At 33.1% G+C, this 17841-nt stretch overlaps 1 protein-coding gene across 1 annotated transcript; it reads left to right on the top strand.

The window, feature by feature from the left end:
• Nucleotides 1-356: 356 nt before the first annotated feature.
• Nucleotides 357-8485, top strand: LOC107917213 (receptor-like protein 33). The gene is made up of 2 exons (XM_041077635.1): nt 357-676; nt 6130-8485. The coding sequence occupies exons 1-2, from the start codon at nt 357-359 to the stop codon at nt 8267-8269; spliced, it is 2460 nt and encodes an 819-aa protein (XP_040933569.1). The 3' UTR covers nt 8270-8485.
• Nucleotides 8486-17841: the final 9356 nt, after the last annotated feature.

Genomic DNA, 17841 nt, shown 5'->3' on the forward strand with positions numbered 1-17841 from the left:
GTGATACTGAAACAGGGAATGTGATTGCCCTTGATCTTAGTTTCAGCTGCCTTTTTGGCCCTTTCCCCTCTAACAACACCCTCTTCCTCCTCCGCCATCTCCGTCAGCTTAACCTTGCCGCGAATGATTTCAGACGCTCCCCTATAGCATCCCAATTTGGTCAATTGACTAGTTTGACCCATCTAAACATCTCCTGGTCGAGCTTTATTGGTAAAGTTCCACCTGAAATCTCACGCCTTTCTAAACTATTATCCCTTGATTTATCCATGTATGGTTTGATGTTTGAAGGGCATGTCTTTGAAAATATGGTCGCAAACTTGACACAACTATGACACCTTCTCCTCTCAGATGTTAATATGTCTCAAGTTGTTCCTACTTCTTTCCTTAACATATCTTCTTACATACAAACTCTTGTCCTCGAGAATAATTACGAACTGCACGGAAAGTTCCCTGAAGATGTTTTCCGCTTTCCTTACTTACAAAAGTTCCGTGTTTCTAGTAATTATCTTGAACTCAAGTTCCCAAAGACAAATTGGAGTGCTCCCCTCAAGTCACTGCAAGTAACATTGTCATATTTGCAGGAACTGCCTGATTCAATTGGTGACCTTACATCTCTGGAGATATTGGATCTTCCTGTTAATCATTTAGGAGGGCCAATTCCTGTTGTTCCAATAGGGTCGGAAGCGTGTAAATTATTGTACTAAAAAATCACACAAAGTTCAATTCCCAGGGAAGAGAGGTGGATCACATGGATCTCTTAAATACCAAGTCTTTCCTTAGTCAGAATATCCCTTCTATAGTAATTTAATAGCACAATTAAATACTACTATTATACCCTCAAATATTGAAAGAAAAATAGGACAAGAAAGAACACAAGAGTTTTAACGAGGTTCGGTAAATTATACCTACGTCCTCGGGCACTAACACCAGATGATAACTTTACTATCTCCAAAAAATTACAAACAAATAGAATTCCTTAAGAATTCTCAAATGGGAGAAGAGAGAAAACTAAGAGAGAAAGATTGGTTGGGATGGTTGAAATGAGAAATGGTTAGGCCTATTTATAGTTGAAGTTCAGGGACTAACTTGCAAATGACCTAAAAAATTAGGGACCAAAATTGCAATTATCCCTTTCAACTTTAAACAACTTGCCAATTATTTTTTTTCTTTCGGTGCCAATTGCACCTCCCACCATTTTTGACTTTTCAACCCCTTTTTAATTTAACTTATCAACAATCTCCACCTTGAAGATTTGATTAGGATAATCACATCTTCACACACTTCCTTCAACTCCCCAAATTCGATAAAGCTATCTTTTGTAGTGCCTCCAAATGCGCTCTCGAGCGCCATACACCTAAAGGTGCTCAAATTCTCAGGATGTTAATCAAGTTCAAACAATGATTAAACTTGATTGTTGTTACCACCTTGGTCATCATATCTGCGGGATTATCTGTTGTCGGAATCTTCTCAAGTAGAATTTTTCCTTTTTCAAAGACTTCCCGCACAAAGTGATATCTTACGTCGATATGCTTGGTTCTTGAATGATAGACTTGATTTTTCGCTAAATGAATAGCGCTTTGACTGTCACAATATAGACTAATGTGACTTTGAACAACTCCCAAGTCTTTCAATAATCCATTAAGCCAAATAGCCTCCTTAACAGCTTCTATAACTGCCATATATTCTGCCTCTGTAGTAGACACAGCTACTGTAGACTGTAAGGTAGACTTCCAACTCACTGGGGCTTTCGCAAGAGTAAACAGATACCCCGTAGTTGAACGACGTTTATCTAAATCACCAGCAAAGTCAGAATCAACATATCCAACTACAAACTGACCAAGTGCTTCATCCTGTTCAAAAATTAAACCAACATCTACGGTTTTTCGAAGATACCGTAGAATCCATTTCACAGCTTGCCAATGTCCTTTTCCAAGATCATGCATATACCTGCTCACAACTCCAACAGCTTGTGAAATGTCAGGCCTCGTACACACCATCGCATACATCAAACTCCCAACTGCATTAGCATATGGGACTTTCGCCATATATTCTCTTTCTTCTTCAGTTTTCGGAGATAATTGAGCACTAAGTTTCAAATGAGAAGCAAGTGGGGTACTTACATGTTTTGTGTTTTCATTTACACCAAAACATTGTAATACCTTTTTCAGATATTGCTTCTGATTCAAACAAAGCTTGCCTCTCTGTCTATCTCTACTTATCTCCATGCCGAGAATCTTCTTGGCCTCACCTAGATCTTTCATCTCGAACTCTTGATTCAACTGAGCCTTCAGCTTATCTATCTCATTTTGGCTCTTCGAAGCGATTAACATATCATCAACATACAAGAGTAGATAAATGAAAGATCCGTCATGCAGCTTCTGCAAATACACACAATTGTCATATTTGCTTCTTGTGTACTTCTGCCTTCTCATAAAGCTATCAAATCGCTTGTACCACTGCCTCGGGGATTGCTTCAATCCATATAGCGATTTGTTAAGCTTACAAACCCAATTTCTACCACCAGCATCTGTGTATCCTTCTGGCTGAGTCATATAGATCTCCTCTTCTAACTCACCATGCAAGAAAGCCGTCTTAACATCAAGTTGAGCTAGCTCCAAATTCAACTGTGCTACCAAGGCCAACAAAATTCTAATGGAGGAATGCTTCACAACAGGGAAAATACATCATTATAGTCAATTCCCTCCTTCTGAGCGTAGCCTTTAGCTACCAATCTTGCCTTGTAGCGAATATCCTTCTTGCTAGGAGATCCATCTTTCTTTGCGAATACCCACTTGCATCCGATTGCCCTTTTACCTTTCGGTAATTGCGCCAACTCCCAAGTATTGTTCTTCCAGAGAGACTGTATTTCTTCATCTATGGCGCTTTTCCATTTATCACTTTCCAAGCTTTGCATTGCTTCTTGATAAGTGATAGGAATATCATCAACAACGGGAAGGGCGTAGGCCACCATATCAGTAAATCGAGCAGGTTTACGAATTTCTCTCCGTGGCCTTGCAACTGCAACTGGTTCTGGTGTACTTAGTGGTTCTTGGGTCAGAACCTCTTCAACCTCTAATTCCTCCATTGTGGCTGGAGAATTAGACTTATTAACTGGGCAAATCCCCATCTGCTCAAACTCCACCTGTTTTGGAGTACACTCCACCTGCTGTGGAGTATTGCTCATCTAAATATCTTTATCTGCTACCTTTTTCAATGTGGCAGATTCATCAAAGGTAACATCTCTGCTACAGATCATTTTCTTTGTGCTTAAGCACCAAAGACGAAATCCCTTCACTCCAGAAGTGATTCCCATAAAGAGAGCTTTCTTTGCCCTCGGATCTAACTTTGACTCCTTCACATGGTAATATGCAGTGGATCCAAACACATGTAAGGAATCATAATCTGTAGCCGGTTTTCCAGACCATACCTCCATAGGAGTTTTTCTTTCTAATGCAGATGATGGCAAACGATTAACAAGATGGCCAGCGTATGTCACAGTCTCAGCCAAAAATTACTTGCCCAACCCAGCATTGGACAACATACATCGAACTTTCTCCAGCAATGTTCGATTCATACGCTCTGCCACTCCATTCTGTTGTGGTGTATCCCTAACTGTGAAGTGTCGAACAATACCATACTCTTGAAACACATCGAAGAACGGATCACTTTTATATTCCCCTCCATTGTCCGTCCTAAGCCGCTTGATTTTCTTGCCAGTCTGGTTTTCGATCATAGTTTTCCATTTAAGAAAAACTCCAAGCACTTCATCTTTAATTTTCATGGTATACACCCAAACTCTTCTGGAAAAGTCATCAACAAAAGTAACAAAGTAGTGTTTTCCTCCCAACGAAGGTGTTTTGGAAGGCCCCCACACATCTGAGTGAATATATTCCAAAATACCTTTTGTATTATGGATAGCAGTGCCGAATTTCACTCTCTTTTGCTTTCCCAGAACACAGTGCTCACAAAATTTTAATTTGCAAGCCTTTGCACCTTTCAACAATCCTTGCTTTGCCAGAATTTGCAAGGATTTTTCGCTGGCATGTCCCAACTTCATATGCCACAACTGCATTGAGTCCAAGTCTTTGTTACCGGAAGCTGTAGCGACTGCTCCAATAACTGTACTACCTTGGTAGTAATACAAGTTATTTTTCCTGATGCCCTTCAATATTACAAGTGCGCCAGATGTCACTTTCAAAATCCCATCTCTCATAGTAACAACTGAACCATTGGATTCCAAGGCTCCCAATGAGATGAGATTTTTCTTCAAAATGGGCACGTACCGAACATCAGTCAGAACTCTGGTTGATCCATCTTGATTCTTTAATTGGATTGAACCTATCCCAACAGTTTTACAGGCATTGTCATTGCCCATATAAACAACTCCTCCATTTAGTTCTACTAAATCAGAGAACCACTCCCGGTTAGGGGACATATGATAGGTACAACCCGAATCCAATATCCACCCATCTGAATGGAACGACGATGATGATGCAACTAGTGATAGTTCAGAGTCACTAGTATCATGCTTTGCAACACAAGCATCTACAGCAGCTTTTCCCTTATTCTTCAGCTTTGGACAATTTTTCTTCCAGTGGCCTTTCTCATGACAAAAAGCACATTCATCTTTCCCGAGTCTGGACTTTGACTTTGATCTCCCCTTTTGAGTTTTCTTCCGAGTGTATGAACGACCTCGGACTACTAAAGCTTCTGTATCTCTGATTGAGTTTTTCTGTTTGTCCTTCTTTCTCTGTTCATAACTGTATAAGGCCGCACAGACTTCGCTCAGAGATATATCACTCCTGCCACGAAGTAGAGTAGTTTCTAGGAACTCAAACTCCTCAGGAAGTGACCCCAACAGCATCAAAGCCAAATCTTCATCTTTGAATGTCTCATCCATATTCAGCAAATCAGCGACTAACTGATTAAATTTGGTGATGTGATCATTCATTGTGGTACTTGGGACGTATGTGAAGCGAAACAGTCTTTTCTTCAAGTGGAGCTTATTTTGACTGTTTTTCTTCAAAAATTTTTCTTCAAGTGCCACCCACAACTTATTTGCAGAAGTCTCCTTTGAAAAAGCATACCTCTGCTCTCGAGAAAGGCATGATCGAATTGTGCCACATGCCAACCGATTGATCGCCTTCCAATCTTTCTCCTGTACATCATCTGGTTTTTTCTTCATCAATGGCAATGTCTAGACCCTGCTGAAAAAGGGCATCTAGAACCTCACTTTGCCACATACCAAAATGGCCTGTGCCATCAAAGATCTCCACGGCCAGTCTTGCATTTGCAATTGTCGGTCTTGTCCACATGGACGATGTTGAAGCTCCTACACCGACCGTTTTCTCCATAATCTTTCAATATATACCTAAGGAAATCTTTTCTGATGTGGAAGATCAGTTTAAACTGCAACCACAGAGCATACTATGATTAACCTTCGGCTCTGATACCACTTGTTGTTCCAATAGGGTCGGAAGCGTGTAAATTATTGTACTAAAAAATCACACAAAGTTCAATTCCCAGGGAAGAGAGGTGGATCACATGGATCTCTTAAATACCAAGTCTTTCCTTAGTCAGAATATCCCTTCTATAGTAATTTAATAGCACAATTAAATACTACTATTATACCCTCAAATATTGAAAGAAAAATAGGACAAGAAAGAACACAAGAGTTTTAACGAGGTTCGGTAAATTATACCTACGTCCTCGGGCACTAACACCAGATGATAACTTTACTATCTCCTAAATATTACAAACAAATAGAATTCCTTAAGAATTCTCAAATGGGAGAAGAGAGAAAACTAAGAGAGAAAGATTGGTTGGGATGATTGAAATGAGAAATGGTTAGGCCTATTTATAGTTGAAGTTCAGGGACTAACTTGCAAATGGCCTAAAAAATTAGGGACCAAAATTGCAATTATCCCTTTCAACTTTAAACAACTTGCCAATTATTTTTTTTCTTTCGGTGCCAATTGCACCTCCCACCATTTTTGACTTTTCAACCCCTTTTTAATTTAACTTATCAACAATTCCAGCATCTGTTGGCAACCTCACACCACTAAAATATTTAGATCTTTCCGATAATAACCTTAGTGGCGTTTTGCCAGTTTCTGCTTTTAACCTTAGACAAGTTCAATTTGTAGATTTTTCAGGAAACAAGTTGGCTGGTTCCTTTCCATCTCAAGTAAGTGAACTTTCACAACTTAGTATTCTAGACCTTGATCGCAACTTTCTCAGTGGCAGGGTACCGTCCTGGTTGTTTTCTCTTCCATCTTTAGTTTTGTTGAGGCTCAGTAATAACAAGCTTACTGGTCCAATTGACCAATTTGACAAGGTTGCTCCATTGGAGGAGGCTTATTTGCAGAACAATGAGATAGAGGGTCCACTTCCTGGTTCTATTGCCCTACTTGTGAACCTTATTTATCTTGATCTTTCCTCCAATAAGTTGAGTGGAAATTTTGAGTTGGACAAACTATCAAAGCTCAAAAAACTTGAGTCTCTTACTCTCTCAAATAACGCTTTGCTATCATCTACCAGTGAAAGCAAGGCCAGTTACTCCTTGCCTAATCTTTTGTCACTAAACCTCTCTTCTTGTGACATCATTGATTTTCCAGATTTTGTACGGAATCTAGAAGGTTTGAGAGAGTTAGACCTTTCGAACAATCGAATCCATGTCATTGAAGCAAATATGTTTGTGAAGCTTAAAGAACTTCCACGATTGGATCTGTCACACAACAGTTTGCTATCCCTGAGCAACAATGGCAACCTTAGTCTTTTCTTGCCAAATCTTGATTACTTGTCATTGTCATCATGTAATCTAACTGAATTTGCAAATTTCTTGACAATACAAGAGAGTTTGCGAGAGTTATACCTTTCGAACAACAGCATTCAAGGCCAAATTACCAAACAAGAAAGAACTTGGGGAAGCAACCTAGGGACTCTTGATCTTTCTAACAATTTGTTGACGGTTGTAGAATCTTATCCATGGAGGAATATAAATGTTCTTAGGCTTGACTCCAACCTGCTAGAAGGGCCACTTCTAGTACCACCGCCTTCCACATCTATTTTCTCAATCTCAAACAACAAATTGACGGGAGAAGTTCCATATTCGATTTGCGAATTCGGCGATTCAGAAATTGATGCAACTCTCGACTTGTCTTATAACAACTTGAGTGGAGTAATTCCAAAATGTCCAGGCTTGGCAAATATTGCTTACCTGGATTTGCATGCGAATAATTTTCATGGAAACATCCCTGATTTTTGTGTTAATGAAAACAATATGTTAAGTACACTTAATCTCAACGACAATGATTTTGATGGGCCATTACCTACATCCTTGGCCAACTGTCTTCTTTTGGAAGTGTTGATTCTTGGAAACAACAAGATAAATGACACCTTTCCCTATTCGTTGGGAAATCTTCCTTCGCTACAAGTGCTTGTCTTGCGCTCCAACAATTTCCATGGTCAAGTAATCAATCCAGACAACCAATCTTATTTCTCAAGTCTGCGAATCTTAGACCTCTCCCATAATAATTTCTCTGGTTATCTGCCAACAACTTTCTTCAAGAGTCTTGAAGGTATGATGGGTTTGGCCGATGTTGATATGGCTTATATGGGAGATCGTTTTCAATATTACACCGATTCCATGGTTCTCACAATGAAAGGTGAGGACATTGTGCTAGAGAGAATTCTAACTATTTTTGCAGCCATCGATATGTCAAGCAACAAATTCGAAGGAACAATTCCAGAAACAGTTGGAAACCTTATTTCTCTCCAGGTGCTCAACTTTTCTCACAACCACTTAACCGGTCATATTCCTTCCTCATGGGAGAATTTGGTAGCACTTGAGTCGCTAGATCTTTCTTGCAACAAGCTTGTTGGGGAGATTCCTTCGGAGTTGGCTGGTTTGAATTTTCTTGAAGTGTTAAACCTGTCAGAGAACCAGCTCGTTGGGCTCATACCTCAGGGAAAACAATTCAACACCTTTCTCAACGATTCCTACGCAGGCAATATAGGACTGTGTGGGTTTCCCGTTTCAAAAAGCTGCGGCCGTAGTGAACCACCACCAGAAATTTTTGAGGAAGAGGAAGTTGATTCTGCATTTGGATTGGATTGGAAATTTGTAATGATGGGTTATGGATGTGGAATGGTTTTTGGATTTTCAGCTGGATACATCATGATGACAATTGGGAAACCAAAATGGCTTGTTGGGATGATTCAACGAGCAGGCAACAGAGTTCTTAGGAGATTCAAGAAATATCGTTGAGGAAGACAGAATTTGTGAAGACAGATGTTTGCTCATCGGTGGCTGATTGAACACCTTTTCTGTGGAATCTCTGTCGCCATGATTTTCTTTTTTAATTATAGAGTCATTTGTAGTTTTGTCCATGTATTATGTATTTTTGAGTTTTAATAAATTAGATGAAATAATTCTTTATCTAACAGCATTGAATTTTGCTGAATACTTACTTGAATTTTGAATAAATAAAAATTAAATTAAATTTTAAGTTAATTGAATTGAATTATTCGAGTTAATTTGAATAAGTAATTTAAATTTCGAGTTGAATTTTACAATTCGAATAACTTGAATGATTCGAATAATAGATTAGTGTAAATATCATTTTGGTCCCTATCAAATTTAAAAATGAGTAAATTGATCTCTCTCAACAAAATTTACAAAAAAATTCAAAATGTTTTTTAAAATTCAAAATTTTATATTTTTAAAAAATTTTAAAAAATTTTATATAAAGAAAATTTAAAAAATTAGAATAATAATTATTGGGACTTAAATAAGTTAATTACTTATTCATGTTTATCTATTTTTTTATTATTTTTCTTTGAAAAGTTTTCAAATATATACAGTTTTAAATTTATATGCTCTAACATGGAATTAGTTATAATGTAATAATATTTTACTTTGACATGTTTAATTTTTTAATTTAACTCTAACAATTTCACTCAATTCAATTCGACTCAACTCGAATTTCTTTTCACTCGACTCGATTTAAAAAAATTTAAAATTAAGTCAGGATTAAAAAATAGAACTCGTCAACTCGATTAACTCAAAAAATTTTTACTCAATTCGATCGAACACTCACTCCTACTTACCCATTTCCTTGCATGCATGCCACACATAATCATTGGGAAAATATTTTTCCTTCAAAACCCTCACCCATAAAGCTTGTTGATGATTGATCATCCTCCACCTTTGCTTGGCTAAAAGTGCAGCATTAAACATGTTTAAATCTCTAAATCCCAAACCCCCTGCACTCTTTCTATGTCATTTTAAACCAACTTATCTAATGAACCTCTATCCTCTAACTTTCTCCACCAAAAAGTTGTCATTTCAGTATTAACCTTATCACAAATCTTCTTGGGAAATTTAAAACACGACATTGTGTAAGTCATAATAGTGCAAGCAATAACTTTTAGCATAATTTCCTTACCCCATCTTCACTTTCCATCCTTTATTTTATTTTATTTTATTTTATTTTATTTTATTTTGCAAAATTCCTTTTTTGACAAAGCCCATAGCTTGCCTCTTTGTTTTGCCCCCAAAAGAAAGAATTCCTAGGTATGATCCTACATTATCAGCTACTGCAATCTGTAGCTCTTGACTCATATTCACTCTTTGTTGTTGTGGCACATTTGCACTAAAAAAGATACTCACCTTGCTGAATTTAATAAGCTGACCTGATGTTGCACCATGGCCATCTATGCAGTAGCTAAAGCTTTGATGCATGATTTTGACCAGTTGATAGCTGGTTTCTTACTTGGTTCCTTCGTAACTTATTTTTTGTTACGCTTCGAATGTATTGATGTTTAGGTGTTGATTGAGCTGATTAGTCAGCTTATCCAAGTGTGCAACTTATGTTTTACAAGTTTCAAGTTTAGTTAATGGTAGTAGTTAGTGTTCGGTAAGTTGATTGACTTAAAAACTTGTAATGCTTTGTTGATTGTAATGAAAAATTTGTTTTTCATTTCTTAATTTGCTACTCATTTTGGTTCCTTAGTTCTCTGCTTTCTTCTTTGCAAAAACACCAATAATTGGTATCAAGAGTTTGTTGTCTTTAAGGGCCATTTTTTTGTTTTTTGTTTCTTGTTTCTTGTTGTTGTAAAACATGTCTTCAACAAACTTCTGACCACCTCCAACCTATTTTTGCTTGAGAGAACTACTACATTTGGGTAGTGAAGATGAAGATCTATCTCCAGATTCATGACTTGTGGGATGTAGTCAATTAACTTGAAATTTTTTAATCTGATTAATTTAAAATTTTTTCACTCGATTCGATCAAACGCTCACCCCTATTTATCTCTGTTCAACTTGTACATGCCAGCCTGCATATTTACAAAATAAATAGAACATATTGGAAACCAAATACAGTAGTACTAATATTCACTTGAGTGAACATATCATTGAAAATATACGAGGCTCAAACTACAAACATTAGGTTAAAGTACAGAAGTTACTTAAGCCAAATACAAATAGTTGCAGAAGTTTAGGTGAAAATATTACCACATCTTTAGGGTAACTTTTCATTTGAAGTTCAAAAAAGTAGCTGGAAAAGTTGGACAAATGGTGAATCCTAAGTGTTGCTAATAAGTAGGGAAAAAACATATATAAAGCATGCTCTAAAGTTTGATTCCTAATCTACTTTCAAGCACATTTCTAGAATGATTCAAAGTTAAATTTTAGGGGTTACTTTTCATTTGAAGTTCAAAAAAGTAGCTGGAAAAGTTTGATAAATGGTGAACCCAGCTTTAGAACTAGAGTAGAAAGAAATTAAATTGTTGCAAGAGATGTCAAAACAAAATTGGCTTTAAAATTGCTCTGTTATCCAATTTTTCAATTCACTTAGTTTTTTCACCCATTTATATTATGGCGTACAAAAGAGTAACAGGCAAATGAATATCAAAGATATAATTAATTAAGTCCAATGATTGTCTACGTTCTGTACTAACAAAAACAATCAATTGAATATTAACCGGAATATAACAAGGATATCAATTTCTTTATAAAACAATTTAAAAATATAAAAGATGGTGGGAGAATAGAAAAATAATTTCTTTCTATATTTTTGGGTGTTTCAAACAAATAAAAATTCACTCCTATCTATAGAACATCTCATGTTTCTACATAGGATATAACTACCCAAATGATAGTGATATTTTTAGTAATAAATATAATTATCCAATAAATATCTACTTCAATAATTTTGACTATTTATTAATAGTTAAATGACATAAATTTTGAATTTAAGACACATAATTCATTATTATAAAGAATCGACTTTTGATTAATAACCAAATGAAATAATTTTTGATTATTTATAATTTTTCATTTGCAACTATTGAAACACTATATATTTTAAAAATATTTTACCATATATTTCACAATGGTAGCATTATTACATGCTTTCATCATAATTGTTTACATGACAAAATTTATACTTAAATAGTAATTGGGAAATTCTTATGGATCCATGGTACCGGATGAAACAAGATCATTGTTCTTCAAGAGACTGCAAAGTTCAATAAACATGTCAGCGGATGGATGCACTCTGCTTCATCATAAAACAGTAAAAAAAAAACAAAACATAAATATTATCTTATTTTGCTCAGCTTAATTAGGAAAATTATAAATTGTAATCGGGGAAAAGAAAAGTGTCTTACAAAAAAATCATTTAGTACTAAGCAGTCTTCCATGCCCATCAGTAAACTGGGTTTCTACCTCTAGCGGATGCCTTTAGTAGGTGTCCATCTCCGAGCATGAGCCTCCATTAGGTGCATTATTTGGAGGTCCATATGGCATGATCCACTTAACTGGTCATATTTCCCCCTTCAGGGACTGCATGAAGGGAGTGGCAGGGGCCTTGGACCCTAATTTGATATAATTATCACTTTAGATCTTTAAACTTTAGTGAAATCTTTGTTTTGATACCTCAATATTTTTTAACTCAATTTTGATCTCACTATAAAATTTTTAGCTTCACCTTACCTCTCTCATTGGGGAATTTGGTAGGACTTGCATCAGTAGATCTCTCTTGCAACAAGCTTGTTGGGGAAATTTCTTTTAGAATTGATTTATCTGAATTTTCTCGAAATGTTAAATATTTTTTAAAATCAACTTGTTGAGGTTATTCCTTAAGAAAAGCAATTCAGCACATTTTTCAACTATTCCTATATTAGCAATATAAGATTATGTGAATTTTTCGTTTTACAAATCATCAAATTTCAATCAACAATAAGACGAATTTAAATTTAAATTGAATTAAAAAATTGTATGAGTTATGCATGTGGATTGGCATTTGAAATTTTTTTATAGGATATATGAGGATTGTAGCGACGTAAAAATTTCGCTTTCGGTCGCTAATTGAGGCGATTATTTGAAAATTTGAAAATGGAATTTCAGTTTTAAAAAAAGGGAGTCGCCACCGTTCTTTTTTCTAGGTGTGATCGGACACCTAATAAATCATCTTTTTTAGAAAAGAAAGTTTATTTTTGAACAAAAACGAAGGCCAAACTTGGGTCTACGCGAAAATCCTGAGAAAAATAGGGTTCGAGAGTCGGTTACGCACGAGGAAGGTATTAGCACCCTCATGACGCCCAAAATTGGTATCTTTATTAAACACGTGTTGTCTTGATTTTCAAAAATACGAATTCAATTTGCCATTTAACCGTGATCCGATTGAAAAACGAAAATTTTTTAAAACACGAAAATTTTGAAAACACGAAAATTGTTGGGATCCGAATTTTTTTTTAAAACACGAAAAATTTTGGAAACTCGAAAAGTTTACAGCATTAGAATTTTGACAAATTACATATCCTCATCTACATTTTAAAAATAAAGTTTGATCACTTACCAAAAATCACAAAAATAAATATCCTATTTCAAAACACGAGAATTTTTAAATTTTTCGATTTTTTAAAAAAGGACGTCTCATTTTTAACACTAGCCGATGATATTCACCCAACATAGCGATGAAATCAATGGCTTAATATTAAATCGGCACGTTGCCTTATTTATAAATAAAAAGAAGAAAAAAAATGAATAAACTATTTTTTTAAAATAAAAATTCATAAATAAATAAACGGTGCAAACATGATATAATGAAGTGATTAATAAAAAACATTATAACATAATATTAAGATATTAGAGTAATAACAAATAATATTTACAATAAAATAAAATAAAAAGTAAAAATGTATTAATACCATAATAAAATAATATATGTATAATAACAATATGTACAGAAAGATGTATGTATACCAAATAATACATAATAATACTAAAATAAAATAATAAGTAACAATAGTGAAAATAATAAGCATAATAATAAATATAATGATATATAAAAATAATACTATATATAAAAGTATATATATGTACAATAAAATATATACTAATATTAATAATAAATATAACAGGGGTAAAAATAAGTATAATAGTATATTAGATAGTAAAAATAATAATAATAACAATAATAATAATATGTGAAGGTTGAGAAAAATAATAATATAATAATAACCAAAGTTTTAAAATCATAAAGGGATATAAATAAATGGTAAAACAAAGTAAAATAAATGTAAGTAAAAAAAAAGGAATAGATAAATAAATATAAAAGAAATATAATAGTAATAGGAATAATAATGTAAAGCTAATTAATTTAATAATATGATAATAATAGTAAAGTAAAAGGAAAATAATGAAAGGGAAATACGGGGAAATATATAAAAGGAAATAAATAATAGATGGATAGACAAATAAATAAATATTAGTAGCGTGAAAATGATAAAATAACAAATATTTAAATGAAGAAAATAAGAACAGCAAATATTTAGAAAGTAAGTATTAAAGTCCTTAATATATATGTAAAGGATATAATGTAACAAACAGATGAATAAACAAAAAAAGAGACTGAAATGAAATACGCACAAAAGTGGAGGACCGAATTGGGAATATTCCCATACCATCAAAACGGTGCCACTCCAACCAGTACTAAAATGTAATTAAAATAATATTTTGGGCGGAATTTAAAAGTACCAATGAGCTGATTTGAAAGGACCAGAAAGGAGGAGGGACCATTTACACAATTTGTCCCAAAAGCAGAAACATGCTTGACCTAGTATTTGTGACGCCATTTCATCTTTGTTATTTTTTTTTATTTTTTATTCTTTACTTCATTTTTGTTTAAGCAAACAAAGAACGCCCCACCTCCTTTCCCCTTTTTCGGTTAAGGTTTTTAAATCCATTTTTGCCGCCGTCATTGTGGCTCTTTGAAGCCGCCGGGGCTTCCACCCTCGACAGTGGTCAGGGCCACCAAGATCCAGGTAAATTTTTTTTTCTTTTTATTTAAAAACGATTTATAATGAAAAACTATGATATTGAATCAAAAGAAAACAAAAAAAAAAGAAAAGAAATAAACTAAAGGAATAAGAGAAATAGAGATTAAAATCCACATTCTTTCTTCTGTTGTTTTGCTTTTTGATTTTCAATACATTTGTTTAACAGTCTTTTTCTTTTTTTCAAAACAGAACAACAGCCAAAGGAAATCAAAACTAAAAAAATCCTCCCCCTCTTTTTTACAATATTTTGCTTGGCTTTTTATAGCCATTTTACAAGTTTTTTTTTATTATTACTTTTGCTATTTTTTTTGTCTTGCTTGTTTGCTTTACTTTTTGTGAGGTATGGAAGTGACTGGTGGGGTTGTCAGAGGCAAGTGGCACCGAAAGTTGAGGCTAGGGTTAGGTTTTCCCTTTTTTTTTTTCTAATTTGGGCTATATTATTGGGCTAGGGATTTTTATATATTTTTTTTAATTTTGGGTTTGGATAGTTGGGTTAATTTAGATGGATGTGAGCTGATTGAGGTTTGAGTAAATTAGGTAGTTTTTTTTTTTTGTAAATGAGTTTAATTTGTGGTAGGCCAAATTGGCCTGCAACAATGATGACAATTCAAAAACCAAAATGGCCCGTTGCTAATTGGCATTTCAAAATTGCTCACCTGGAGCTGGTTTGAACACATTTCTTATGGAATCTCTCTCGCTTGCTCTCATGATTTTGGTTTTAAAAGTTTGTTTCTTATTTGTATTTGAGTTAATTACATTAAATATTTTTAATTTAATTTTTAAAACTTTGAAATATTCTAATCACTTTTTTAAACTATTAATTCGTTATAAAAATCATTAATTTAACTATTAAACTAGACATTATATATCATGTAGTATAATTTAAAATGAAAATTTAAATATATATATAGTGAAATTTTAACTATTAAAATATTTTTTAAATAATTAAAATTTTTTAAAGTTAAGAAAAATATATTTAATAAAATTCAAAGATAAATAAATAAACAAAAAATAATGAAAACATTTTAAAAAAAAGAGCAAAAAATCCACTTTTCCAGTTCTTCATTTCAATTTTTTTACTAGTTAAAAACAATTTTGAGTATTTTTAATTATATGTAAATGATTGGACATTCGGTTTCTTGTTTCACTTGTTCAATTGATCAGATCGAATTCTAACAACATTTTCTATAATAAAAGAAATAGAAATAATTTATCTAAATTTTAATTTTACAGTATATTTATAAATATCAAAATAATATTTATTTTGAGTTTTGATAATAATAAAAAAATCCTAAATGCAAGTAAGTCTAATATGATGGAGGTTTCAAGGTCCTGTAATTGGCTGTGACTAAAGCTACCATAGGCTTCAGGGTACCTTCTTGCAAAGTCTAAATGTAGATGGAAATTTAATCCGTATGATATGGATATTGAGTGAATGTGACAAATGAAGTCAATGGTGAAATTTTCAACCCTTTTCACAACCATTGATATGTCTCTCAACCAGTTTCTATCATTTCCTCAATCCAATTCAATCAAAAAGGAACCATAATTTTCTTTTAATTTGGACCACTTTAATTTGTGATATATTTTTTTACAAATATCATAACAAGTGTGCTTAAGCTTAATAGTACCATAATTCTCTTCAATTATTTTAATTTAAGTTTCATTATATATAGACTTTAATTAAATTTATTTTCATTTAAGCCTCATTATATTTCGAATGTATTGAATTAGTTCTAGTTGTAGTTAATTGAATATGTAGTATTTAAAATTTGTACTTGTTATTATACATGTAAACACCTTTAAAAATAAAATATATATAATTATAAAATGTAAAATTAATCGTTTCATTGAAATTGCCAAAACAAATCCCATATTACAAATATGTAATTAATCGGAAAGAAACGGACGAAACATACATAATGGAATTAAAGACCCACACATCGTAAATTTTAACTTCATTGGTTTGATATTTATCTTTAATTATTTTAATATATTTTGATAAATTTGAGGACGGTATTCGTCCTTAAAATTTTGGGAATGAAATTCAAGGATAATTTTCAACAATTTGATTTGGACAATTTGGACCACTTTGATGTTTGATTTGTGACAATTTTTTTTTTTTTACAAATATAAATAACAAGAAGTATGAATGGATGAAAATGGTGGTGGGCCTTAAGATTAATAGTCCCACTTACACGCTGGAATGGAAAATTGGAAGGCAAACTTTAGTTACTGTTAGTTAATAGAAAAGGAAGCAATTTACTGAAAAGAGAGTAGATTTGAAGTTTTTGTTACGCTTATTGAAACTAGAGGATAAAGGGGTTCTGATGGCTCAAGTTGGATACACAATTGGGTATTTGTTGGAGTATATTTCGGATTCTAAGGCTTCGTTTGGGGCGACGGTACGGTGAGGTGTGGTGCGTTTAGTTTACTTTTTGCCTCACGCTACAGTATTATTACAGTATCTAATCTCACTGTCACCATTATTTTTACACTAACCGCAGGTAAACGTACCGCCCATCCAAACTCACCCTAAATGTTTGTATTTTATATTGAGTTGATTTTAATTCTAATATATAAATATATATTATTTGAGATTTGTACTTGTTATTGTACATGTAAATACCTTTAAAAAATTTAAAAAAAAAATTGAAGAAATTATAATTGTGAAATGTAAAATCAACTTCTTTCATTGAGGTTGTCAAAGCAAAATCTATATTATAATTTACAAATATGTAATGACTCGAAAAGAATAGAATAAACCTACACTTGATGAAATTGGAGACCTACATTGTAATTTCAGCTTCCGCCTTATTTCTGGATTGAATTAAATGGGAAACATTATTTTCTCTTAATATGGAAATTTTGATTTGTGGCTTTTTTTCAACAAATATTAATAGGATAAACTATAAAAACTGATCATTTAACTTTTACCTTCATTCTTTTTTGGTTATTGAATTATTAATTTTTTTTATTTAGTCACTAACATTTCAAATTCAAATATTTTTATCAAAGTTGATTTGGACTTTTTATTAGTCTAATAATAAATCTAGCCCTCTAATGTTTACAATTATATCAACTTGATCCTAAATATAAAATATTTAATAAACTTAGCCCTCAAAATTTACAAAATTTATCAATTTAGTTCTACTTCTAAAAAATTCAAGAATTTAATTTTTGGTCCTTTACAATAATTAATAATTTAAGCTTCTTAACCAAGAAATCTTAGCTTTAAGTTTCAAAATTTTATAATTTTATCCTACTCCACTATAAAATTTCTAAAATAATCTTTGGCATAGACTATTTTTATACACCTTATTTACCAAACCAACACACGGAAAAGAGAAAAAAGGAATGAAGAGAACACCATATAGTAATTATATTTAAAACATTATAATTGATGAAGCAAAGTTGATTACAAATCTTCAACAGATGCTACAACAGCTAACCAACCAACGTATAATAAAAAAAATAACCAAACAACAAAAA

The sequence above is a fragment of the Gossypium hirsutum genome, chromosome A01 (assembly GCF_007990345.1).
Source record: "Gossypium hirsutum isolate 1008001.06 chromosome A01, Gossypium_hirsutum_v2.1, whole genome shotgun sequence".
NCBI lineage: Eukaryota > Viridiplantae > Streptophyta > Magnoliopsida > Malvales > Malvaceae > Gossypium > Gossypium hirsutum.

Coding starts and splice junctions, on each gene's coding strand:
- LOC107917213 (XM_041077635.1), top strand. CDS start 357: ATGTCTCAAGTTGTTCCTACTTCTTTCCTTAACATATCTTCTTACATA. Junction 677..6,129: donor ATTCCTGTTGTTCCAATAGG/GTCGGAAGCGTG, acceptor TTTTAACCTTAG/ACAAGTTCAATTTGTAGATT.